The sequence below is a fragment of the Lutjanus erythropterus genome, chromosome 7 (assembly GCF_056507025.1).
Source record: "Lutjanus erythropterus isolate fLutEry1 chromosome 7, fLutEry1.hap2, whole genome shotgun sequence".
Taxonomy (NCBI): domain Eukaryota; kingdom Metazoa; phylum Chordata; class Actinopteri; order Lutjaniformes; family Lutjanidae; genus Lutjanus; species Lutjanus erythropterus.
The window spans coordinates 12,625,989-12,653,146 of record NC_139323.1 but is presented as its reverse complement, the minus strand read 5'-3'; the positions used below and the strand labels follow the sequence as shown (position 1 = coordinate 12,653,146).

Below are 27,158 nucleotides of genomic sequence, written 5' to 3'. Positions count from 1 at the left end.
TTACTGGGAATGTGTGAAACCTCACTTTATGCATTTTTGTGGATTTGGCTTTATCATAATGCTCCTCACAGCATCGTATAGGAATCCAATTTGGGGATTACAGCTCTGTGAAGAGAGCTGGATCTTATGACACCATTCCTTGTACTTTTTTCTTTTTTTAGGGGTCTGATTTAACTAGGTTTATCTGTGAAATAATCACTAAACTGTAAGATCTGGATCAGATTCAAACATTCCTTCAATATAATTTCATTTTGCATGTGTGGACGACGTTGAGCAGCACTAAATTACTGCTAGATGTAATATCAATGATCTGCATTGTAAACATTACACGAGGTGATGTTGTAACCCACTGCTTTGTCAGTGAATTTACTAGTTTGAATTTACCCCCTGGATGGATTAAATGATGTTATTTAAATAAACTTGCCATGTCTTGGATGCATTTCATGCAAAATTTCAACCAGGCCCACCTCATATGACTGTCTGACTCTCACCATTATTGTGAAGGGGAGTGGGTTTAGAGCACAATAATAAAAGAATGGCTCTCATCAAGTACAACTTGGTTACGTTCATTCATACCAGATTGCTGTTGAAAGGAATCGGATCGCCTGTGAACGTATCATCAGTAAAAATCCTGTTGCATTTTTAAAGCTACTATAATCAATATTTTTATATTAGCTATGGATCACATGACTACTTTTATGTAAAAGGGGTTGCTCACAGTGATGAATATATAAAGACAGACGACATGACACCTCCCCAAAAGTGGAACCAAAACTTCTCAATCGCCCCCTGGTGGCTGGCTGCAGTACAGGTAATAAACCCTGCCCCATCCATGTAAGCTGATGGGACATGAACATGTACAGTGGGAGGAAATGGAGACACAGTGTCCATCTTTATATACAGCCCATGGTGTGAACATGCAGAGAATTGTAGTCTTAGATGAATTTAAGTAAAAAGTATGACAATTCAAAGATATAAGGGGACCTTTCTGTCAGGCTGTTGGTTCTCCATGAGCCAGTTCAGGTGGTTTTAGGCTTAAACAGGACTGACTGGTCCTGAAGTCGCCTAGAAAGAACTGGAGGAGTACGCCTGGGAAGTAGGTTTGTTCCTTCGCTCTGTTGACCCAGATAAGTGGCTGAAGACCCGATGGACATTCAGGCTGCCAATGAGGACATCATTTGATTATCCCAATGCTAACCCTAATCATTCCACCGATTTTACTTTTTTTTTATTTCAATATATTTCATGGGATAAATAATTATAGATTGAATAAATGCATCTTACAGGTATGATGGATGGTTCTGAAACGAAGGGAGAATATGAACATTTATGTTGGCAAATCTTTTTGTTGAATAAATTTAGCTTAACCTCCATTTGAATTTTACTCAAGTTGTCTTAAGTGTGTGGATTTTAAACATATCCTAAAAAGTTTAAAAATACTTTAAAACATTTCTTTATCATTTTGGCAATTTTATGAAATTCTCTGAAAATGTGGGTCAAGGATTAAACAAACTGTGACACAACAAGCAGCATCAGCATCGTCTGCTATGCAGACACACAAACACATCCCACAGGAGAAAGGAAGTCTGTGAAAATATCAGCCACTGAGCAGTTAAGATCTTTTTTTCTTAGAGTACTAGAAAAAAAGCATATTCAAAGCTGCAAATAACAGACTACGCATTTCATTTCATGCATCATATAAAATATTAGTTCTTTCTTTTTCATTATATTTACATAATATATTACACATGATGTTCTGTACAGTAAAAGTTCAATCTACACCACATTCTTAAAAATATTTTCTGACCCATCATTATTTTTACATGAAAAACAAGAATAGGAGAAAACATCCAAAACAAACAGGCTTCTGGCTGTTCTGCAGGACGTCCTTGAAGCTTGACAGAAGCTTCACTGCATTAACTGGAGAGCTCTCCATAAAATAATCCTGTGAGTGAGGGTGACTAGAGCACACACACACACATACACGCACACACACACACACGCACACACACGCGCACACACACAAAACACACAGGGAGAGGGCCAGGAGAGAGTGTGGGGGAGGAGTCCATTACAGGGATTTTAGCTCCCTGTTTTCTTGGAGAAAAGGCTTTGACCCAGAGCCAAAGCCTCCTGCCAGAACCACAGTGGGCCCCGTCCTGGTTCTCTGCAGCACTCTGTGCTCAGGAGTTAAAGTGCAAACAGCAAAAGATCCTTGTGAGGGGAGGGAAGCAACAGACTGCCCGTCCAATCACTTCTCAGCCTTTGAGGCTCGGTCTCAGCGCTGCACTTTCAGGAGAACTCCGCTTTAGACCCCCATCATGAAGACACCCCCACCTGGGATTGGCTCACTCCACTTCTGATTGGCTGTAACAGCTACTGTGGCTGCGCTGCAGAACGATCTGACAAACTATCTGCCCTGTGAGGGGCCAGTTGCTGTTTCTGCTGTTGTGACTGCTTCTGTTGCTGCTGCTGTTGTTGTTGTTGATGTTGTTGTTGTAACTGCTGTTGCTGTTGTAACTGTTGCTGCTGCTGTTGGGTGGTGGCAGTGAAGGTGCCCTGCTGCTGCAAAGGGAACGCCGCCTGCAGGATCAACTGGGTAGACTGGTTTCCATGAAGAAGCCGAGGAGCCTTAAGTGAAACATGTAGGTTAGCGAGATCTTAGGAAGGAAATAAACCAGTTGAGCCATGTATAGATAGTTTTTATTCAAAACTGCACTAGGCAACATTCTGATTTGGACATTTGAAATCATGAAGGTTTGCAATGACACCACTTTTCACACACACCTTACCCCTTTCAGACAAAACAATTTCATTGTGGCTGCTATAAATACATGAAGAGAGCTGTAATACTGATAGGGCTTTCTCATTGTCACTTTTGTCCTCACCCAGTCAAACCTTGCTGTATTGATCTGCATTTCCATTACCAGTTATAGCACGCCAAGTTGGCTGAGTCGCGCCCAAGATGGACCATCTCCTGAGTAAAGCCCACGTATACCAGACCTGTGTTGTGGTCATGTCTGTGCAGAAGACCAGTTTTAAAAGTCTCTGAGTGTTCAGCTCTCAGTACTTTTGTAGCTTCTCAATTAATCTGTTTTTTCAAGTTTAGTTTCTCTCCCGTGTTGCTGTTTGTACTTTCTTTATTTTACTGCTTCACATTTGCTTTCAGCTGTAAAAGCAACATGGTTAAGTTATGGCTGATGAAACAACATTTCCTAATTTTGTCGCTTCATAACAGAAGCTTTTAAACAACAAATTAATGAAGCACTGTTATTGTGGAGAATGTATTGGAAATTAAATGTTGACGCACTTGTTTTACAGCTGTTCAAGATGAGTGCGTCATCAGTTTCAGGCCACAAAGAAATAATAAATATGCGTTCTGAGTTTATGACACCACAGAAACATGTTATTAACCCCTGAGCCAAGTTTGAATGTTTAAAAATTGTCCAAGTATATGAAATGAGTTTTATGAGTCTGTACAATTGTGGCAGGGGAAAGAAACTAACTTCACTAAAAAGAACCGGTCTTCTCATCACTTGCACTGCTAATGCTAAATACTAATGTGATCTAGTTTATATAGTGTTAAAATAGGACTGGCTCCAGTGAGTCATCAGGCCATGTTTCAGTTTAACTGTTGAACTACACAATTCAGCAATACACAGTTTACAGTCTGTTCACATGTTTTCAGCAATACTTTTCTGACATGTATAATGACAAAGACAGACTGTCGAGTGAGTAGTCATGATGCAACGGAGATGCAAATCCCTGCTGCGCTGAGTCAAACGAAGTCAAGCCAAGCCAGCACATGTGAATGGAAAGGGGCTTGATTTGCAAACAAACATTTGATAAAGCAAGTCCATTTGAATTGACACCAATCCATCCATTAGGACTCAACTGGAAGTTGCCTAGTGCAACCTAAATATTTATTCCACTTACCTGTAGGAACTGTGTTTGTTGCTGGGCCAGGGGAGCCTGCCCTGGCTGCATGGTTGTGACCTGTGACTGCTGCTGAACCTGCTGAACCTGCTGCTCCTGCTGCTGCGGCTGCTGTTGCTGCTGCTGTGGGGGCTGCTGGGAAATACTGATGGTCTGGGTCTGGCCTTGCTGAGGAGCGAAGGCCGTCACCACTTGGCCCATAAACATAGTTGTGGGGACCATGACAGCCCCGCATGCCATCTGCCCTGTCACTAGCTTGGTGAGCAGCTGAGGACCAGCAGGAAACCTGTCAGAGACAGAAAGAGGGCAAGGAGAACATGGAATTTAAGTTAGGAGACTTCTTTGTTTCACTATTTCATAAATGGAACCCCTTTGTAGAAACTCTTGTTCTATAAGAAATCAGTGGTCAGCAGCGCGGTGGTGCAATGCATTAACTTACACTCCTTCAAGGGACAGTTCCAATTATTCCATGTGGGTTTGTATGTGTGTGTAAACTACAGTAGATGCCGGTCAGCACACCCCCAGTTAGGACATGCTGTTAACAGGGTCAGTAACAAAATATATTTTAGCCACTTTAAAAAAAGGTCCACCTTAAAAAAAATAAACAAAAAAAGCATGCCCTAGTTAGGACAGGCAGAGAGGGGCCCCAGGATGGAAGCTAAGCAATGTACTGCTGTGGGCAGGGTCAGCAGCAGCAGTATTTTAGCCAGTTTAAGTGTACGCTATATTTAGAATATTTTCACTGCTTTATCTTGAAGTCGGACAGCCTTTTCCAATGGAAACTGCTGTTATATAAGCCAAAAATGCCACTCCCTACAAAACCAACTAAACCTTGCAGAACACAGGAGTTGCCGATCTACCGCAGCATCTATCTGTTAGTTTGTTTATGTTCTCGTGTGACTTTGGCCAATCAGAACTATCCACCGTATCACACAATAACACAAACAGCATACATATCAAGAACATATCAAGGTGGTGGTAGACCAGAAATTCCCAATTTCTGCAAGGTAAAATTATTGATTACACCTATGGAGTTTGGTTGGTTTGGAAAGAGTGATATCTGGCTTATATAAGGGTGGTTGCCCATCAGAAAATCATGACAGCAAGGTAAAGCAGTGAAAATATTCTAAATATGGTCTACAATTTGACTGATTATGATTTTTTTAAGGTGGACCTTTTTTATATAATCTAATACACTAGACTCTCAATAAGAACCTCATACAACTGCACTTCAAATAATCCAAATTACCACTTTAATAACAAACTCACTAAAATGTAACTATGACAATACAGTGTTTAGTACAGTGTTTAAATGAAGACACAAACCGAATCTGAGCTGCTCTGTCCTGTGCAAATGTAGCCACAGCAGGAGTGTTGGGTCCAGTATTCTGCGCCAGGCTGGTGGCAATCTGTACCACGTTAGTCGGGCTTTGCTGAGGGATCATCATTGTGTTGTAGAGAGATGCAGGCAGTGGATTCTGTTGAGGCTGCAGGGTGAGAGATGACCGCTGAGACTGAAACACAGAACAACAGTAAGTAATGACATCTATAGCATTTTGGAATCTATGAGAAACTAAATTAAGCTGTGAATAAAATGTGTCAGTGAGGATCTGTTTAAAAAAGGGAACAGTTGGGTTTGTCTGACCTGTGAGAGTGCTGTGCTCGGTTCCCGTAGGAGTGTTTGTTGCTGGGACTGGGGCTGGACAGCATGTTGTTGCTGTATGCTGTTCTGTAGAGGCCCTGCAGACACCACCTGGCCCTGCATGCTGAGTGTTCCCCCCTGCTGCACAGCGTTCCCCTGGGCCAACTGAACAGAGCTCACATTTAGTCCTCCAGCTCCTTTCTGCAAGAACATCTGAAACATACAGCACAGATGCAGACTCCCTATAACTACGACAGCAAAACACCAATGCAAACAGTAAATTAAGAAAACTACTTGAAAAAGCAAAGCAATGATATATCTATTGAGCGGTATTTTAACCCAGCTTATTGGTCTCACCTGCAGGCTCTGTCCCTGCACCCTCTGGAGCTCCTCCTGGATCTGACGCAGCTCATCCTGCTGCCGCTGAATGTTGGCCTCGATCATCCTGGTCCTCTGCTCCAGCTGCTCTTTCAGGTTTTGCATGGCTTCTAGCTGGCTGCAGAACTGCACCATTGACTATCAAAGAACAATGACACAGCTGGAAATGAAATGCCGGCTGCTGAGGTGGTTCATATAAGAACATTTGTTTCTCATTAAAAAACTTAATCAGCCCAAAACAATGATTGACAGACACATTTTTTCCTATCAGGCAAAGGAGAAATGCACTATATCTGCTGACTTAAGAGTGAAATGCCTGAAAAATTGAATTAAGTATTTTATATGACTCTTTTAATTACATTTGGGCTGAACTATGAGCTAATTCCAAAGCACTAGAAGTGTACTTGCACCTGAGGTGGAACAGACAGTGGCAGGTATAAATAGCTAATGTGTCTACATTTTGTATGTTAAAAGTGCATGAAAAGGTGTCTGGCTCCTGAAATAAGACATAAATTAGCCTTTCAAACAAATGAGATAACAGCTTACTTGGCCGCTGGTCTGAACTTGTTGCTGCTGTTGAGGCTGTTGTTGCTGTTGAGGCTGTTGCTGCTGCTGCTGCTGCTGCTGCTGCTGTTGTTGTGAAACCATGGATGGTGCCATGTTCTGTCCTGTATTTTGGGAGCTCATCGACTGCTGATGGAATTAATACAGACAACAAACAAAGCATGATGAATAACAGTTCAGAGCGAAGAACTTTCAATCTCCTTTTCTCTAATTAAGCCCTTTTTACAAAAGACTGCTCTTGTCCCTTCACTGACCTGACTGCTGATGGATGATCTTCGTTGTGATGTCATCTCCACTGCAGAGACAGACTGGCGGCCTGGTGTACTCCTGTCACCCTGAAGCTTCATCTGTGATGCTGGGAGGAAAAGACAAATATGATGTGAGCATGATGTGTTTATTCTGAGGAATAAACAAAATAAGACCACCTATTAAAGGGATAGTTCAGATTATGTGAAATGGGGTTGTATGAGTTACTTATCAATAGTGTATTAACTACAGCAGATGGTGGTCAGTATACCTCCATTTAGGAGAAGCAGAGAGGAGTGCTAGTACAGAAGCTAAACAGTGAATTGCTGTGGACAGGGTCAGCAGCAAAATGTATATTAGCCTCTTTAAGTTCCTTTAAGTGTACATTTAAAATATTTTCACTGCTTTACGTTGCCATTAGAAAGTCTGCCCCAATGGGAAACCGCCGTTACATGATCCCAAAACTGTTCTCTCTCCATGGGTAAAATCAGTCATTTAACCTCACAGAACACTGGATTTGGTGGCCTACTGTTGCCCTGATCTGATAGTTTGTTTGTGTTATTGTGTGAGTTTAATGTATTTGAACTCTCCTTTCAAAACAACAAAGTCACACAATAACAAAAACAAGCAAACAGACTGAGGCAGCAGTAGACCAGCAATTCCTGTGTTCTGAGAGGTGAAATTATTGATTTTACCAAAAGAGACTGGCTGGCTACCACCATCGACTACAGCTAAGACACTGGCTAAGTATAAGTAATCCGAACTATCCCTTTAGTATAAAAAAGCGTCATTCACAGAGATAACCCGATGGGTGTCACATAGCTTGATGATGAGCAGATGTTTGTTGAAGGTGCTTACAGGCAGGGTCAGACACAGCTGTGTGCGAGGATTTGCGTGAGCTGCGAGATGATGCGGAGGGTGTCCGGCTGTGGTTGAAGCGCTCCAGAGCCTCTTTCAGGCTAAAAGTGTTGAGCTGGGACTCTGAGCCTGAATCCTGGGACTGCTGTGAGGTGAAGGGGGAAAGTCAGAGCAGTCAGTGTCTCCATTCAAAACAATTTCACAGATTTCTGATCCATCAACCCACAATTAGTGCTGGACAGAAGTCTGACCTTGTCTGCTGTGATCTCAGGTTGAGATTCTTCAATTCCAAGCTCTCTGCGCTGTTCTGCTCTCACCTCAGCATAACTGTAAAGCACAGACAATAAATGAAATACACTTTTCTTAATGTATGTAATGATAATGGTTGTAATTAAAGGGATAGTTCGGATTATCTAATGTGGGGTTATATAAGAAACTTATTCCTAGTAAGTGTATTAAGTATGGTAGATTGGCACGCCTTTAGTTTGGAGAAGCAGCAGGAATACCAGCATGGAAGCTAAACAATGAACTGCTGTGTACAGGGTCATCAACAAAATGTATTCTAGGGCCACCTAAAAATATAAATAAATCAATATCAGTTATTTACAATATTTTTACTGCTTTGACTCGCCGTCAGACAGCCTTTATGGTGTTAAACTGCTGATACCTGAGCCAAATATCGCTCTCTCCAAACCAACCAAACTCCATGGACGAAATCAGTAATTTAATGTCTACCTTTGTTTGTGTTATTGTGTGACTTCAGTTAATCCAAACCGTTTTAGGTCACACAAGAAGGCACACAAACCGACTGAGGCAGCGGTGGACCAGCAACTCTGGTGTTCTCCATATGTAAAACTGATAATTTTACACATGGAGCTTTGTTGGTTTGAAGACAGAAAGTGATATTTGGCTTATATAATGGCAATTTCCTGTCAGAAGAGGCTGTCTGACATCAAATCTGACATCATTTTTTTTTTTTTTTTTTAGATGGACCCTTTTTAAGTGGCTAACATACTTTTTGCCTACTCTAGGTAACACACTGACTATAGATAAGTACCTAATACAACCCCACTTCAAATAATCCAGACTATCCCTTTAAGATGCAACGTGCAACAGATGCATTTTTCTACTCTTGTATTTGTGAATGTAAATAATGTCATTTAAGTCTTTCATGTACCTTACAACAGTGTGTGTGCAGACAATAAACTCTGGTCTGGAGTTCCACTGGTGGTAGGTGATGTAGTAGTGGGTCTGAAGCCAAATCCACTGCTGCCCTTTGGTGAGGAATCTGTAGTAGCAGGACTTTCCTTTGCCATACTGCATTACTGCAGACACACAAAGAGGCGAAGCGGACTGACATTCACTATTTGAAAGCTGAAGAAGAGGGTGACAGTTGTAGATCAGCTCACGTTACTGAAGTCTAAGAAAGATGTACTCACAGTGTTCGTGGCATTTGGCCAGCGTCTCCAGGTCGTCTACGTGGTAGTAGTCATATCCTGATGTACCCAGTACCTCAAACGGAAGATAACCTATGATGGGTGGAGCTCTGAACAAACAAAGAAAATGTTATTGAGTTGAGTCATTGATAGACCTCTGCGCACTTTTTTCCATTTCCTCTCTGTTAAAGTATTCATACTGTCCTGTGAATACGTCATCACACATAATGGTAAGATCTGTCTTAACAGAGAGCGACACACACGTCCAGACCAAGGAAAAATGACAATATACTGTTGCTTTTTAGTTTTGGTCTCATACAGGTGGAGAAACAAATGGAGTCATACAGACTGATCGGTAACCCACTGATCGGAAAGCTTTAGTTATCATCCTGCATCATCAGTTCTGGTGACAGACAGCAGGTTAAGCAGCAATTTATGTGTTTATTTATCTTTATCTCTGGAGTCACAAAAAAATTGCTGATTGAGATGATTATTAGTCAAAATTGAACCTCAACCTCTTATGTCATAAACAATGATGACCCAATACAAAAGGACAAAAAAGGGAGGCATTTTGTACCATAATCCTATGGGGGTAATTACTGTAAGGTCACTATGTTTCACTCATTCTCAGCCGAGCTGTTGACCAGAGATTGACTGAATTTGAATCGAACAAAACAGATTAGTTGCGAAAGCACCCTTAACAAATGATCCATTGATAATTGATAAAAAAAACAATACCAACAGCAGAGAAACAATATATTTTTAGAGAATGAGAAACACGTTTAAATATGGATGGTACCTGTGGTCCAAGAAGAGAAACTTCCACTCTAAACTATGTCTGGAGGTGAATTCCTCATTAGGCTCTTCTACAGTGCACATCTCCTGTCAAGGATAGAGGTGGAAGTATTTAGACATTATTCACATTTATTTGAACAATACATGTACTACATACTAAATTATATTTGCCAGTGAAAAATATATGCAATAAATACTAAATGATCAGAGCAAATGTTGAGCTAGATGCAGGAAACAAGATGAGTCTGAAGAGCTAGATTTAAGTGTTCACTGTGCCACAGCTTGTTTGTCCAGCACTACATTGCCTCACAGCTTTTGATGAAGTTTCTGCTTCTCTTTAATTCAAGCTCCACCATCTCAGTTTCAGTATCACTGCCTTTTGTTTTATCCCACGATGCTGATGAGTCAGCATTTGATTTTATTCCACACTCACAGTTACCCTATTTCCAACAGACTAAATAAAATCAATGGCAGCTCTTTAACTCAGCAGGAAGAAAGATTTCACACCGTGGCAAAGAGATAAAGTGTTTTTAAACAAAAGTGTTTGCCAACAGCGGCAACAGGGGACTGCACATAATGGTTGACAGGAGACCAAATGTGTTTGCCTGGGGTGACTGGGCAGCCGTTACTGTCGAGTTCTGTTCTGTCCTAATTAAAACTACCTTTTTTATGCACTGATGCATGAAACTGAATGTGTGTCAACCACATTAGAGAAGTAAGAAACGGAGGAACTGCTAATGATTCTTACCTTGATAAACTGTGGTTTGGCGAGCCTCACAGTTGCTATGAGACAAACTCTGTCTTCAAAGGCAGAGTGAAGCGATCTCTGGATCACTCCTTCAAAACCGTTCCGGGTACAGTTAGGCACTGATGACAAACAAAACAATGGAAAAGTTTACGGCTAGGAAGACTCAACTCGAGGATCAGAGAGTTTGAGCACAATAGTGCAACTCACCATTATTCAGGGACTTGAAGTTTCCAATGAACTTGACATATTCATACACAGGGGGCTCTTTGGGGTCAATCGTCCCTCGGAGCATGTGGCAACAAAACTCTAGCTGATTTTTTGCTGAAAGAATTTTAAAAAAGTAAGAAAAAAAAAGAAGAACTGAAGAAAAGAAATGGACCTTAGAATGACTTAATATATAAACCCTTACTCCAAAATAGTTGTAATGCAGTGTAAAACATAAATAAAAACAGAATGTAATGATTTTGCAAATCCTTTTCGACCTACACTGAGTTGAATACAGTACAAATACAAGATATTTAATGTTCAAACTGATAGACTTAATTGTTTTTTGTAAATATTTACTCATCCTGAATACGATGCCTGCAACACACTCCAAAAAGGATGAGATGGAAACTGCAGTCTGGTAAACACAGTTTGTTTCTGCATCTACAAATGCAAGTTAAGATTTCATGAAAGCCATATATCAACATCATCCAGAAACATCACTGACTTCTCTGAGCCCAAGCTCATCTGAGATGGACTGACACAAAATGGAAAAGTCAGCTGTGTTCTGACGAGTCCACATTTCAAATAATTTTTGGAAATCACGGATGTCATGGCCTCTGGGCTAAAAAAGGACCATCCAGATCATTACGAGCACTAACTTCAAAAACAAGCATCTGTGATGGTATGGGGGTGTGTTAGTATCCACAGCATCATGGGTAACTGTCACATCTGTTAAAGAATGAGTGTATATTCACAAAAAAACAATGAAGTTTATCAGTGTGAACATGAAATATCTTGTCTTTGTGTTGTATTCACTTGAGTATACTGTAGGCCTAAAAGGATTTGCAAATTATTGTCTTCCATTCTTATTTATGTTTTACACAGTGTCCCAACTTTCTTTGAATTGGGGTTTGTACTAGAAAATAATATAATTGCATACTAAGATAAATGGAAATGCAGAGATTTAATTTAAAGATTCCACTTACTTTTCAGATATTCAGGCATCAGTGTCTCTCCTTCCATGATATGAGAGGACAGAGCCTTGTATACATCTGAATGCTCTCCCCTGGGCAGGAAGTTTAACAGGTTCTGATCCACAAGATCAGACTGAAACACATAAAATATTGTTAACACTAATACATCTTTAAGCATGTGTAAATAGGGAGGGTAACGTTAGAAGAAAATAGCCAGAGAAAAAGTGTGATTTTTCTTTCATGAATTTACTCTAACGTGGAGACATAATTTATAATATTCCCGGGAAAATTTGCAATCAACATTAATTTCATAATGAGAAGCTAAAGCAAAAAAGTTATCTCTGGATAGGATGTATCTAACTCCCCAGAAGCTCCATCCGATGAAGCTCATACACACTCCTGACTGTGAGCTTTGCCCTAATGGGAACACAGGGTCTTTTTTTGTCCACATGTGTTGGAATTGCCCAGGGGTAGTGCATTTCTGGAAAATGGTATCCACAACCTCATCTGACCTACTACTACTATTCCTGCACCATATTATCCTAAGCTGCTCCTATTGAATGATACTTCCTCTCTAGGTCTCTCATTTCATCAGACGCTGGGACTTTTAGCTGGTCTGACAGCACCAAAAAAATGTTGGCCCCAGGGTGTGGGTTTTTTCTGTATTTGTTTGTGTATGTTGCTTACTACCAATGTTAAACAATCAAATGTTGACTATTTACACTTTTATTTACATTATACTCACAGGTAAGTGCTCTAGTAGTGATGTCACACTCTCAGAGGCGTAGATTATATTCCCATCAGTCATAATTGCAAGGAAAAATCCATCTAATGCCTGACGAAAACAAAACATAAGCTCTTAATTTACTCACACTTTTGCATGTAATCAAAAAGAAAAAGACAAGTAAAGAGTATTGCGCTCCAAGCAGTGTTCTTAACTGACCTCCAACATCAGCTGAGTGAACTCTTCATTACTAAGAAAAGGAGGCTTCCAGTCTTGTCTGATCTCAGTTGACTCCGACTGAGCAGCGATTTCTGATAAAGGAGACATTAAACATGTCAACAAACGGTTCCAGATGAAGAATGTGACCCACAACCCTCTGAATCTTTATAACAAACAGATTGTCTGGCTGCTGTGAAAGCTCCTCACCCTTGTGTTTGTGCAGAAAGTCGATGCTCTTCTGCAAAATAGTCGACTTGTCCATCTTCCTGGTGTTGCCCGGCAACATGGTGCCCAGCTCCTTGATGAGGACATTGAACTGGTCTCTGCGTTTCTTCTCAGACTTGTTACGGGACACACTGTGAGTTTAGAAACAATAATATTAACACTTTTTCTCTTGATAACATTGTGACTACAATGGGACAATCTGATGTAACCCTACTTCCTATTTATAGTAGGTGTATCTTTATGGAAAATATTACTTGAATGAAGCTTTAATAATCACACAAATACAAAATCAAGTTCCATAAACACTAAATTTGTAAAATGATGCGTTTTTAATAACACTGAATGTCTTGGATGTGAACACAAGCCACAGGGGTCTTACCGTTTTGCTTTGTCCTTTTCATCTTCTTCCATTAACCCATCAAAGATACTGCTGTCATCCCTGCAAAGCAAACAAACCAGCAGTTAAAAGATCCTCTTATGTTCATTCATTCAATAATCTTTCATGAATCTTCATAATCTTTTACTTTGATAAGATTTTAGTCCTTTAATTCTCAGTTGTTATGCTGAGGTAAAAGAAGGACAGAATAAACACACACACGAGACTGTATTCCCTAAGTGACTTTTATGTAGTGCTGAAACAATTAGTCGATTGATATATTGAAAAGATCAATCCATGGTAATTTCAACACATGGATTTTTTGGACTGTTGGTCAGAGAGAAAAAGGTGTTTATAGACTACATGATTAACTAGAAGAAGGCACTCAGTAGCGTGCAGATCTCTTCCAGGTAATAGATGGTTAAAGCACCTACTGCAATGCCACCACATCTGCCAGATGCAACAAAAGTTTTCAATTAAGTGTTTTTTTTGTACCATATAGTCTCAATTTTCTTTATTCTACACAGAATACTGGTATTGTAACAGAGTGTCCTGGGTTCACCTAAGCATTATTTATTTAGCAGAACATTTTGTTATTTATTTAGAACATGCAACCAGGTGGCTTTGCAACAAATTCTGGAGGAACTCACAAAAGCTGAAATTATGAATAATTTATATTTGATGTTCATAGATCTGAGCCTGCATGCCTCTTTGGAAGTTGAAGATATTCAAATTTGGCATAGAGCTGATTAGATCGCCCCTACTGAGTGAATTTAATACCAACAATTAAATGCTGTCATGTTTAGGCTTTAAAAAATGTTCTCACTACAGTTAACTGGCTACTATGGGGACTAACATCATCACTCATTTGGCTCATTGAATCCATAAGAGTCAAGCCAAGTTATGCAATCTCAGTACAGGACCCCAGTATGCATGAATATTCAAATACAACACTTTTGAATAGACAAAATTAACACATTTATATCGCATGCAAAAAAAAGCCTATTTTGGGGGGAACAAATGCATTATATTAGCATAAAATAGGCATTACTAAGCAATGTAAAGGAGAGTCTCTTGGGTACGCACAGAACCCATTTTCATTCAGATATCTTGAGATGTTGAGGCAAAGGACCCCTGAGGACTGGACATGTTGGTTTTTCCCTTGCATAAATGCAGGCTAACTTTAGAGTGTCATGTAGCCACCTTCCTGAAAAGCTAGCAAGACACGGTAGCACCATCATCATCTAGTTTTATATGATATAAGTGTCTTCAATATGGCTGCTAATGTAACTCTCACACTCTAACACAAGTATAGACACTCATATAGACACACAACCAAATGCATGATCCCCTCCAGACTTAAACCTGGCAGAGATATTAAAAGTGAATTTAAAAAAAAGCTGCAGATAACTGCAGAGACATTTAACTCACCGGTCAATGCTCGAGGTCATTTTGTATCCTGTTCAGGGTCGCAGTGTTGGAGAGGGGTCTTTTAATCGTGAGGTAGACATTTGTGAATGAACCTTTGAGGGAAAAAAAAGACCAGATGCTGCTTTATCACCTCCACTGTAGTTCAAAACAGTATGAAATCAGATGGTTACACAAAACCTCACCTTACTGACAGTACAGCCAGTCCTGTGAGAGGATGAGGAAGGTGCTGCTGGATGAAGGCGGGGTCTGGGTGGACACACTGTGGTGGTGGTGGTGGTGGTGGTGAGGTGGGTGGTGGAGCTCTGAGAGTCTTGGAGGAGAGTCACTAAAGGTTTTCTCAATCAGAGGACAGAAAGTTGTCAAGGGGTCTTTCAGAGTTTTTCGTCTGCTTCGGGTGTGAGTGTGGCACATGGCAGCGACATCTGAGTCTGTAAGAGGTTAAAAAAAACACAAGTCATTAGTGAAGTCAATATCTCAACTTGTAATTTATCAATTTGTCCACATAGTAAGATCAAAACAACATATTATCAATGTATACTACACCCCTATTGAGAATATTAGAGCTGAAGCTGGTGATATCAGTCCAGACTTAAATATCTTAACAACTAAAGTTTTTAAATGGCATTCATGTTTCACAGAAGATGAATCTAATGACTCTGGTCTGTGCACCTTTAAGTGTAGTGCCACAAACAACCATTGTTTGGATTGCCAAGACATTGCTGTCTCCTCAGGATGAATTATGATCACTTTTGTGATCTTTCAATTTTTCCCAAAGAAAAGTCATGAGGTCAAAATTTCCATCTGTTCAATGCTTTATGACCAAATAAGTGCAAAACTATTGACATTCCCATCATCCTAAACAGTAGTCTGTTTTTCTTTCCACATGTCAATATGTCATTATAGAAATCTAAAATATACACATCCAAGATAAATATGCTAATTGCGGCAACGTATCCAAAATGATTTGTTGATATGTTGGACAAATCAGAAAGGCAATTGTTGACATTTCCACAAGTCACAATCCTTTTTCAACATGTGGAAATTCAATTATAGATATCTATAATTGTCATTCCTACTAGAGCAAAAGAATAGTGATTACTGATATCAATGATTAAAAATAGGGATATCTGGACATCAGTTTGACCCATGAGAAAATATATGTGTTGCATGTCATTTTGTTTTACAGACATCTTAAATGAGCATTTTCAACATGACAAAATGACATTTTGATTTGTTGAAATGTTACTTCTACAACTGCTACAAGTCAGCCCTACTGATAAAATGTTAAAGAGTTAAACATTATATCTCATTTCATTTAAGATGACATTGATCCCATCATAAATAATCCTTGCTAGTATTGTTCATTCAAGATCAGCCTGTAATTCTAACTAGTATTAAAATGAAATTAATTGAAAATTTTGCACAGCACAATTAGTAGGCCTATGTCTATCAGTTCAGTATAGGAAAAATCGATTGCAGCATACATAAAGTGAGGTTGGCTGAGGAGAAAAGATGGATGCATGACATGTGATTAATTATACCCACTGCCACACATAAATCTGTGTGGCCAGTCTAATATGGGAAACAGCATGGGACATGATTCTCTCTTCTACAACTCCAGATGGCCAGCTATCCCCTGAGGCACTGTGACGGACCTTTACTTTAATAACCGAGCTAAACTCAAAGTGATGCAACAGTCAGGCTGAGGGTTTGTAGCTACATACCAGAATCATACAAGTCACATTGTGTCTGTCTGTCCAATTATCCAACTTTAGCTAATGACTGCACCAAAAAAGTAAAAAAGGTAAGGGTCTGAGCTGGGTAGAGGGGGGCCTCTAATGTGATGTGATCACAATGGAGCTCAAAGATGAGAGGCAGTGGACAATGGTTTCAAATTTTCTCTGAACTTTTCGGAAATGATAATAGAATTTGCCATGTAAATTTGATTGGGTTTGATTTGATGTGAACAGTTGGCAGTAATTGAAAAGGGTGCACGAGTGAATCATTCCCTCCTAGCCTTCCTAAAGTGACCACACCGTTATCGTCACCAAAAGTGTGAAGATTTAGGGAGGAAAAGCGCTGCAACTAGGGCTACACGATAAGGTAAAAAAAAAAAAAAAAACAGTCATATGCGACTATTTTGACTGAAATTGGAACTGCAATGTACAAAATGATAAGTGGGAATGATCTCTTCCGCATTGCAATTTTCATTTTTATTGGGAAAAAAACTATTAAACTCGTGATGATGTGATATTTGTTGCCGTCTGTAGCAAAGAAATAGGTTTTCTTTCATCTGAGAAATAACATTTTTGGACCAGGGCATCTCTCTCGATAATATTGCTATTAATTGTGCAGCCCTTGTTGCAACATAGGAACGCTTGTAAGAGGTTAGTCTCATTCAGTGGTTGGTTTCTTGACAATATACATTACTGGAATACATTATTGGAATATAAAACTATACAAAAAGTTATTAATAAAATTTTCTTCACTATTTTGTTAGTTTGTTCCCAATATAGAGGAAAATTCTATTCTGCCCCAAAAAATCCTTTAAAAACCTTTAGTTAAAGTAAACTCAATTTTCACCTTTTGCTACATCATGTGACATTAAACGCCCTGATTGGCAGCTTATTTTTTCCCACCTGCACACTGGAAACTCTTCCTCTGACTGGCTAGTACTCGTTGCATGTGTTGGTTAAGTTGCGTAAGGTTAGGGTCAGGGTTACTTCATCAGAGGCATTATTTATGGGGGTGATCATTCTTCGCCATAATATCTAGAAAGTAATCTGGTATCATGTTAAATTTGTTATCTGTACCATTTGGTACTTTTGGAGGGAGGAATGGTCATAACACCATAATCCCATCTATCTAATACTCTGCTTGGTGCCAGACTCTGGTGCCACTTCTATTGAAATCTCTGGGAGACACAGGGAGAAGTATGCTAAAACCCAACATATCTACATCGTATGACCATCGATGAAGAAATGAAAGAACACAGTGAACACTGACTGATTTTTCCAAATGTGCATGTCTGTTTATTTGCTGTTTGTGTCCAAATTGTATCTCAAGTAATTAGTTGTTTAAATCTATATTCTTCATTCTGTCTACTTCTTTTATTTCATTCTGAGGCTGCTTTACGATGATTGACAGGGCTAATAATAGCTAATGTAATGGGTATATCACATATTCAAATTAAATGTTTGCAAACCTCTGCTAATTATTAATTGAGCACTGCTAGACTGTGAACTAACCCCTGGCTATAAAAAAAAACAAAGGCACACATTTCAAGGCTACCAGAAACATTTTGAGAAATGATTAAAATAAACTTGATCATCATAAAATAAGAATGTTAGCTAACAGGCTAATAGAGTTAATTTGATGAGGGTATTATCACAATTTAGCTAGCTTCCTACTGTTAGTCTGTTACTAACCTCAACCACATATTTACAAGAAGCTCCAGACTGTTAAAAATCTAGCATAACGTTAACGTAACTTGCATGCAAATAAATAAATAAATTATTGAATCAATATACAAATCAAACATGATGTAGCTTAAAAAAACATGAAACACTAGCTAAATAATAGCACACCTAGTGCTCTCACCACCCAGCTTGATAATCGATCAAACTGAGAGGAGAGAGAATAAGGAACGCTCTGCCCATTCACCACTACACTAAGTGTGCCAAGAACTTTCAAGTGTGGCACCAATGTGCATTCATGTGCAACACAGTGACGTAATGACCCTTCCTTTTTTACTTTCCTCGAGTCACTTAAGGACACAAGCAATGAATGAAGTTGATTTCATTATAACTGATGATGCTCAAAAACATAAACCATTGCCTCATGTTTGATACCTGGAATGCTGGTGTGGAAGACAGATAAAAGCACAAATCATGATTTAAGTTAGCCAAAAATTAAAAACATCTACAGTCATAGATTAAGCCCATCACATGTATTCTTCCTATCGGCCGACTCTACTATTCTCCTTCCGCAGGTGAGGTGGGCCTACAATAGACTGTCCTTTTAAAATGAGAAGGCCCACTGGGTCTCTAGCCTAAATATCTGACCCATTTATTTCATGAACCAATTACCGTCAGAACCGGTGTGGGAGGTTTTCTCACCATAATGGCCTATTTGTGTTGTGAGAAAATCCCTTCAGAGTTTCTCTCCATATATGATGGTACACATGACATTTCCATTCATGCAATACAAATGTTTTACTTTTTTATATTTGAGGCATGTGACATGTTAATGTCACAGCTAATAGCTAATATACACAAAAAGAGTTTAATTGAGTTCTGTTATTGTGACCAACAATATATAAGTTCTGCACTAGGGCTCTCTTTCACATTAAAACACAACATGTAGTTTGATGAATCTACCTGATATGACTCAGCCAGAATTCAAGTTCATGGATGAGGTAATAATTAAGTTTTATTCACATTGCGTTTTGTCATGTCAACTTCCATCCTCACTCTCTGCAGTATCCCAAGTCTCCTGTGTTTTCCTGGAAGTTACAGCAACTAGCAACTAGCCTGCAACAGCTTCCACAAAATGAACTATCACCTTGAATAAATCTTGGATTTCTCTGTTTGAACATTGTTGGAAACATTTGGGATAATTTAAGTTCACAACTAAATTTTTTTTTTTTTTTACATTTAAATGCACAAATGTTACATATTGTAGCTTTAAGCCAAGCGGCATCAACCAAACCAGATATAAATAATAATAATCACATTCAAGGTAAGTTCCCAAAACACCAAACCAAGCCACCACACATTACAAAAATGTAGCTCAATTTCCTCATCTGATTTGATTGTTTCTGTTTTGTTTAGCAGGTTAGTTTATTTGATTTCATATTTAATAGCACCTAAGACTACTGCTCCAGTTTTAGAAGGAATAAAAGTTGTTTTCAAACAGGCTTGGGCAATAAAACAATAGCAACACATGTTCATGTGCATGATATGAATGGCAATAAGAATACTCTTCAATAACAGGTTCAATAGTTTGCGCCATGAAAGCACATAACGAATTTGCCCTGACTCATAAACAGCCTATCATATCCTTTGATAATGGAGCAAGGGAAGAGTGACATACAAACAGAAACAGGATGAATGAAAACGGCTAACAAAAACAGACAGGTCAGCTTGACATTATGGCAGGTTTTTGAAGTCTATTACCTGTGTGTGTTGATAAACAATAGGGCTGTAAGCATACCAAAAACTCAAAGAATGATAATCTGACGTTAAAAAGGTCACAATACGATATTTACTGGGATATTTAAACAACAAAGGACAATTACAACTTGAAAAAATGTCCTTTATTAATTAATAAATCTGATGTGTGCAGCATATTGTTTGTATTAATTTGATTTTCCTTTTAACTTAGAAAGCTTCTGCTTTCATTATTTAATATAATAAAATAAAAATAGCCAGCCATGACCTAAGCATGTGCAAATAACTGACATGAATTCTCTTTGACAATGAATCCTTGACAAAACAAATACAATACAGTAGCAGCAGTTCTTTTACAAAATAAAATAAAATAAATAAAATAAAATAATTAGTATAACATGTAATTTTTTTGTGATATTATATTTGATATTGTTGCATCTCTAATAAATAGAGTGGTTAAATTCAAAGTTAGGCAGTTAAATCAAAATAAAGATGTTAAACTTTTTTAAACCTAAAAACCTTTTTTCTCCTGGTCTTTATTAATAATAATTGATTAAAGATGACTAATGATTGTCTTAATTAACTGAAATTAAACATTTTTCTTTTTCAGCATTCAAGATTTGATTTGAATACATGTTTAAATTCACTATGAACAATTGACCAAGGATCACAACACACAGTGTATATGTGAGGGAAACCCCAGTCAGTTGTTCTAATTTACTGCCAGGTTTATCAAAACAAGGAAAGGAAGTCCACACTCTGAGTATTTACACCTTCATGTCAAGACATGCAAGGGAAAAAGTGACAGCAAGCAGACGAGTAGGTTTTATCATGGCCCACCGACTTTCAGCTATGCACTGTTATTTTACTGTTGACTGCAGGTGACTCTTACAACACACATACGCTACAGAGAATCAGTGCCTTATCTAAGATTGCTGTTTGTCAACAACACAAGCTGCCAAATACATTTTAAAGGGAGGGGAGAACTGTATAAAAGAGTTTGATCTACACACAGAGGCATTTGAAATTCTGCTCTAAAGCATCTTGGAAACAGTCAAGCTAACTGGAACACAGACCGAGACTGAAAAAAAAAAGAAACACCGGAAGCCAGAAAAAAAAAGAGAGTGATATGAGAACAAAATAAGAGAAGGAAGGAAAACGTTAACACTGACACTGGTGTATCAGCAGCGGCTGCAGCAGTAGCTGCGGAGTGTTGTGTAAGCGTGAGAGCAGAGGTTGTATAACTGTGATGTCATCTGTGCTTCACTGACCTGCTGGCCCAATGACCTACTTTCCTCCTCCTCCGATCTAACTTAATCACAGCTCCACAGGCAACACCTTCCTGTTCTTACCAATAACACTAACACTCCCTGTCAACACAAATCCTTTAAAAGCCGAACATTTTACACAGCGAGAACCTTCACAAAAAGCTGCGAGCAGCGAATCACACTCTCAGCATATCACATTTCCTCATTCAATCACATGATGTGCCAGAGCGTCCCGGTGGTCCCTAAGCCTCAGTGGGGACAGACGTCAAGGAAAAAAAGGGTTTAAGTCGTGTAAAGGTGCAGAATTTTCAACAGCCAACTATCAGTTTTTACTCATGTCAACCATGTAGACAAGCTGTGTTCAAATTAACACCGCTCACACATGCAGACATATTTTTCACCCTGAAACACAACAAATCACACACAAAAAACACACTTCTCATATTTTTGTATTGCTCACACAGCATTGTTGAATGTCTTTTGAGTGAGTGTGTGCGTGTATGTGGGTGAGTGCACGCATACTCAGATGTAGGGCAGCAGAGCTCTGAGGATATGAGTCACTCTGAAGTGGATCTATGGCGCCGCTCGTCACGCACCCCGCCACACCCCGCACTGAGATGCCAGCACAGCAACGGTGCCAATGGGCAACACCATAGCAACCGGCCTCACCGTGCGGAGTGAAAATAGCCTGGCTGAATTTCTCCACAGCTGATCCTGCCTCCATCATACACAGAGAATTATTAGACCATAGATAGCATGCATGTGAAACACAGCGACAGGTCGACCTCTGCAGCAATGCATATGTGTCATGTAAACATTACTGTGATGTTCTTTCATGCAGGTTCCATCATTCTGCATCATTTAGAGGGAAACAATCACAAGCAATCCCTCCCATCCTTGTTGTATTATACAGCAGTATTCTTTCCATCAGGGAGAGTGCCTTTACTATTAAATTAGGGGATGTAGCAAACTAAAGTGAATGAGAGAGAGAGAATACATTTCTCTCATGAATCCGTAAGCTCAGAAATTCAATTAATAGGTGACAAAGTAAATGCATCCGGTGATGAAAATCCAAATGTAAACCAAAGACCAGTAATCAGTATCCACAAGCGATACAGCTTTTGTACTTTTATGCTCCAGCAGACAGGATAATGACACTGCATATTAGAGTACCACTCTAATGAGGGCAGGAACCACTTGTTGATATACAAAGGCTAGAGGAGCAGTCCTCAATGCAGAGGCAGCCCATAGTCCTTTAAAATTTAAATATTGGGATGCATCCTTTTATCCCTTTATCCACAATGCTACAAAGTTAAGCACATCTATTATGCTGAAGATAAACAATGGAATATGATTGTTTGAATGAGATTTGGGCCTACTGAAAAATAAATTAATAGTACTTTTCTTCTTTAAATCTGCTTGTACTATTATGTGGTGGTGTGATTAGGACTATAGATCCCATCCTATCTTTCGGAAAGCTTCTGAGTTTCAATATTATGTGTAATAATATTTAGACATTTCAATGTATTTATATTTTGTGATAACAAAAGCCATGATGATATGACAAAATGCTGAACAACATTTTTTGGTTTAGAAGTCACAATAGTTGTTGAGCTCTCCTTGAGATGGTGAAATTTGTTTGTTTGCCTTCTCACACTTCTTACATATTGCTGTGGTTTGTTATATAACTGATCTTTTGTAACCAAACCACTTTCATTGTTACCATGTGTAATAATATGGTGCTATTTTGTCGATTAGTTTTCGGCAGTATAAAGATATTACGGTATACCAGGGTATTGACAAATCCAGACAATATGATTTTCAGCACCACTATAAATACAGATTCTCCTTTCTTTATTAAACTGATAGAGATGCTGTATTGAGGCGATGTATTGTAGTGCACAGAATGCACCACCAGAGGTCAGTCTCTCTACTGGCAGACAAGGCAGTAAAACTGAGCCTTGAAACGTGGCATTTGGGAGAGTTACAGGGCTACATTATAAAAAAAACCTCTGCCCTGAGAGCATTTTTGGTTTAGTCCCAATTGTGAATGTAAGCCAGAAAACACTGCAGACTACTAACTGGTCAGTGTACCATGGTGAGTGTGCAACTTTAACGAGCCTAAGAGAGGGTGAGTAGCAGACTGATTACTGTCTCTGGTGACAGAGGGTGATGGTGGATGCATGCTGAGTGGAAGAAAAGGTGAGCAGTGAGTTTGTCAGTCTGGAAGTCAATGGTCAACACTGTAAATGCATAGTGTAGGTTTAAGTTTGTTAGTGAGTCTCAAGACTAAATCAATTGCCATTTCAATCAAGTGCCATTTCTCAAATGTGCAAATGTCACCATGGCAATCAGCTCTGCTTATGTTAAAGGAGTACTACAGTACAGTTAAGTACAGTCAAGTTGAGCCATTTTATACAAGTTTTAAGCTGCATACCCCGATAAAATGTCAGGAAGGTATGAAAAAATAGATACCACCCAAATCTATGTCAATACTGCCATTATCATAATATGAATATTTTTTTATCATAATAAAAATTATCGTGACAGATATGATATGGTATAAAAATCTGATATGGAAAAAAAAAACTGCAGCAACAATAAACAGTGTTTATCCCATTGTTGAGAGAAGCATCAAAGATGTTCAACAAAGATATAAAAATATGGTACAAGACACAATGAAAGGCAAAAGAAAACGACTGATAATATCCTCACTGCTGCATATTTCCAGTGGGTTACTGCAGTCTCTAAAAACTCTTTCTCTTCCTGTTGCTTTCTCCATAATAATGTTAGCAAACCACAAATTATGAGCCATGTCTTCCTCTTTTTTTGGTGTTGGGTGCTACTGATCATTTGGTAGCACTGATTGTTACCATGGTAACATGTGTCTAAAGCCTGAGACACCCTGGAAGAAAGGTGTCTACTTTTTGGCTTACAATTAGTCAGTCTATTTTTTTTTCTGAAATGGTCTAACTTGTAATAGACTTATCTATGAGTAAAATTAAGGCTAGTCTAAAATATCTTTGTGAAACCAGCCCCAGGTGGCCTATTGGCCTTGCTGAGGTTTTTGTTGAACACTTCATACAATGTGAGTTGCAGAAAGAGCTCACACATCAAGTAGCTGTTCAGTCAACTTGAACGCTTTTCCAGGCCATCACAAACTACATGTGAAGACCCTTTTATTATAATGAGAAATAATAATGGAATTTTCCTAGTGCAAACCCCTACAGTACACCATTTGCAGTGCATCAAAAATATTGCTGAACGGATTTTATCAAAACATCCATCAACTAATTCACTATTTACTACTGTTTAAATGTCCTAAATACCCCCAAATAATCGAATATTAATCAAATATTTTTCTGAAAGTTTAAACCCTATCCGCAGACAGTATTGTCTGGTAGGTCTTGCATCACATGGCTAGGTTAACTCCGGTGTCATGGCAACCCTTGTGTTTTCTTCATCATCTACGTCACACCCTGACATCTGAGAACAGGGGATTTGTGAACCCTCAAAGATACCAGGTGTCACAACACAGACCTCAGCTTTTAGATTTCTGTTAAATTCAGTTAACTGTTCAAAACTCTCTGGTAGTACTGGTGAAATCACTCTGTATAATGTACAGTGTACAGCAAACTAGACTTGGCGCTCAGGTTAGGAGCATATAAAGAGGTGTGGATGTTATCTCTCATCGCTGCTCTAACTGCTGGGAAATATCTAGGATAATGTTATGCAGTTTTTAACAGCCGGCAAGCATCAGACTCACTGCCAAGGAGGTCACACATATCAACGCAAACACATCAACGAATAATTTACTCAGTCACACATCCTGTTGGAGGCAGCATCAAGGCCTGCAAATACCGGTGGCATCCACATAGCAATCATAGTGATGTGATTCCCTCAGTTTACAGACATACATGTTTCCTCATGACTGGGATGTGAGATGTAACTGAGGATGGTTTTAATAATGTCAGAGTCACTTGGCCCATGCGCAGAAAAATAAACAACACAAGCTTGTCAAGGCTGCCCACCGTACTGCTGCACGGTTGTGCCGACCCAAGCCCTCGACACTGGGCAGCCAGCTGTGTTTCCACTCGATGCACACACATCCACAGGCCCAGAAGCACAAAAGGAGTCTTTGTTTTGCATTTTCTCTCCACAGCCCACAGACAGGAATGTTTGAGAGGCAAGCAGCAGTGGTTGGCAGGGGCCCTTCAACTGCTGCTGGCCTCCTGTCCCAGCGGAGCAGGAACTCAGCCAGGGGCCTCATACCGACGCCAAGTGGGTCACCGGAGTTCAGAAGGACGACTGGCAGCACAAGAGAAGCAATCAAGAATGACTACAGCCCTACAGCCCCGCAAGATCACAATCTATGAGCAGAATATATGACCGACATGTGACCACCAACATTCATTTCTGGTATATGAACACTAATTACGCTGACCAGACAACCACTCAGATGCAAAGTTTAGCTCCCACAGTACAGCAATAGTGCTCTAAAAAAAAAAAAAAAGAAAAGTTGAACCATTCAAAACCTACAAGACTGTTGCCTTTACTTAACATCTCTCTATGTGAGCATATGGCTTGCCCTTTCCCAGAAGACTTTGCACCACATTATATTATACTCTACAGATTAATGTGTCAAAGCACACCCAGCCTACTTTGTCCAGGCCAAAATCACTTTATTGACTGCAGTTAATCTCAGATAAAGGCAGCTCTTCCATAATCTGCCACTCTTAAATTAAACATATTCATCATACAGAATTCTCACAAGGCCCATTTTGGACATATACTTGCTGGTATTAATGTTGAAACAATTAGTCAATTAATCAATTAGTCTATTGAGAGAAAAAAAATCAACAATTTTAATAATGGATAATGATAAATGATTTAGGCTATCCATTAATCATTCACTGAAACTAGCATCTCATATGTGATGATTCACTGCTTTTGTCTACATTGTAATTTGAATATCTTATCTATCATTCTGAAGTGTATGAATATTTCACAGATGAGTTGTACTATGAAGACCTTACTTTAGGCCCTGAGAAATTGTCATGGCCATTTTTCACTAGCTTTGTTATGAATAAATAATGAGAATAATTGTTATTTAGAGCCACAGTTGGCATCATGTTTGAAAGGAACCCCAAAACATTTTTCTGTAAATTTCCAGAATACTTTGTACCCTGTTCTGGTATGGTTAAAACGAGCCATACTGATAGATATTGTATAGAAAAACATACATTTTAACATAAAACTATATATTTTGCACTAAACCTTGGGACTAAATGCACACAAATAACAAAAAACACACACACAGCTAGTAAAGATACAAAAATACTAGCAATGTAAGCTAATAATAGAGCATCAGCATATGCAGTCAAAAAATACTAAATAATTTTTATAGTTGAATCTTATCAAGGGAAAATGATCTGAAATGCTCTGGTACCTCAGTCAACACCATTCCTTTTTCATATGAAGCCGACTGCAGATCAAAAATAGAACATTACTGAAACCTGGATGAATAAAATCTCCATAACAGCTCCTGATGAATTAGCCTTCAAAAGACTTAATTAGCCAGATCTGTCCATCTCCTCATCAGACTGATGCTAACACAGTCCACAGCCACCAACATTCAGTAGGTGAAATCCAACATGTCCTACCTTTTTGTCTTTGAGTGATGGTTAATTAAGTAACTGCTTCAGTCTGTGATGGATGACTCTGTAGTCAGTTCTTCACCTGTTGAACAAAGACAGAGGAGATACATTTACAAATGAGTGGCTTAGAGCTAAGAAACTCAAATTACTGAATCAGACCTAAAACATCTGGGTCATCATGAGCCTCCCACAGCACCGCAAAAATAACATACACACATACACCCGTCTCTTGGATTCATTCACAACCTGAGCCCCTGGCCATCAGCTGAGAGGGGGGTCTACATCAAGGCAATGTAAACATCA

The 27,158-nt window shown here is 39.1% G+C and overlaps 1 protein-coding gene across 4 annotated transcripts; it reads right to left on the bottom strand.

Annotated features, from left to right (window-relative positions):
* Window positions 1-1,468: 1,468 nt before the first annotated feature.
* clocka (clock circadian regulator a) lies at window positions 1,469-27,147 on the bottom strand. 4 transcript variants are annotated; one of them, XM_084722775.1, is made up of 22 exons: window positions 26,862-27,147; window positions 14,942-15,187; window positions 14,760-14,851; window positions 13,332-13,391; window positions 12,935-13,083; window positions 12,728-12,819; window positions 12,530-12,619; window positions 11,797-11,917; window positions 10,811-10,924; window positions 10,604-10,722; window positions 9,860-9,942; window positions 9,064-9,170; window positions 8,802-8,949; window positions 7,876-7,951; window positions 7,625-7,766; window positions 6,775-6,875; window positions 6,503-6,646; window positions 5,936-6,094; window positions 5,582-5,791; window positions 5,263-5,450; window positions 3,937-4,222; window positions 1,469-2,631 (listed from the first exon to the last, which is right to left on the bottom strand). In XM_084722775.1, exons 3-22 carry the CDS (start codon window positions 14,777-14,779, stop codon window positions 2,377-2,379), a joined length of 2,664 nt encoding a protein of 887 aa, XP_084578901.1. In that variant the 5' UTR covers window positions 14,780-14,851; window positions 14,942-15,187; window positions 26,862-27,147; the 3' UTR covers window positions 1,469-2,376. The 4 variants fall into 4 exon arrangements, with proteins under 4 accessions (XP_084578901.1, XP_084578900.1, XP_084578899.1 ...); XM_084722774.1 differs by having other exon boundaries at window positions 7,625-7,769; window positions 26,862-27,143; XM_084722773.1 differs by having other exon boundaries at window positions 6,503-6,649; window positions 26,862-27,142.
* Window positions 27,148-27,158: the final 11 nt, after the last annotated feature.

Excerpts from the sequence above, each read along its gene's own strand:
- clocka (XM_084722771.1), bottom strand. The coding sequence starts at position 14,779 with ATGACCTCGAGCATTGACCG. Across the intron at positions 12,620-12,727 it reads TCACTCAGCTGATGTTGGAG|GCATTAGATGGATTTTTCCT; the intron begins GTCAGTTAAGAA and ends TGTTTTCGTCAG. Across the intron at positions 10,925-11,796 it reads GATGCCTGAATATCTGAAAA|CAAAAAATCAGCTAGAGTTT; the intron begins GTAAGTGGAATC and ends AAATTCTTTCAG.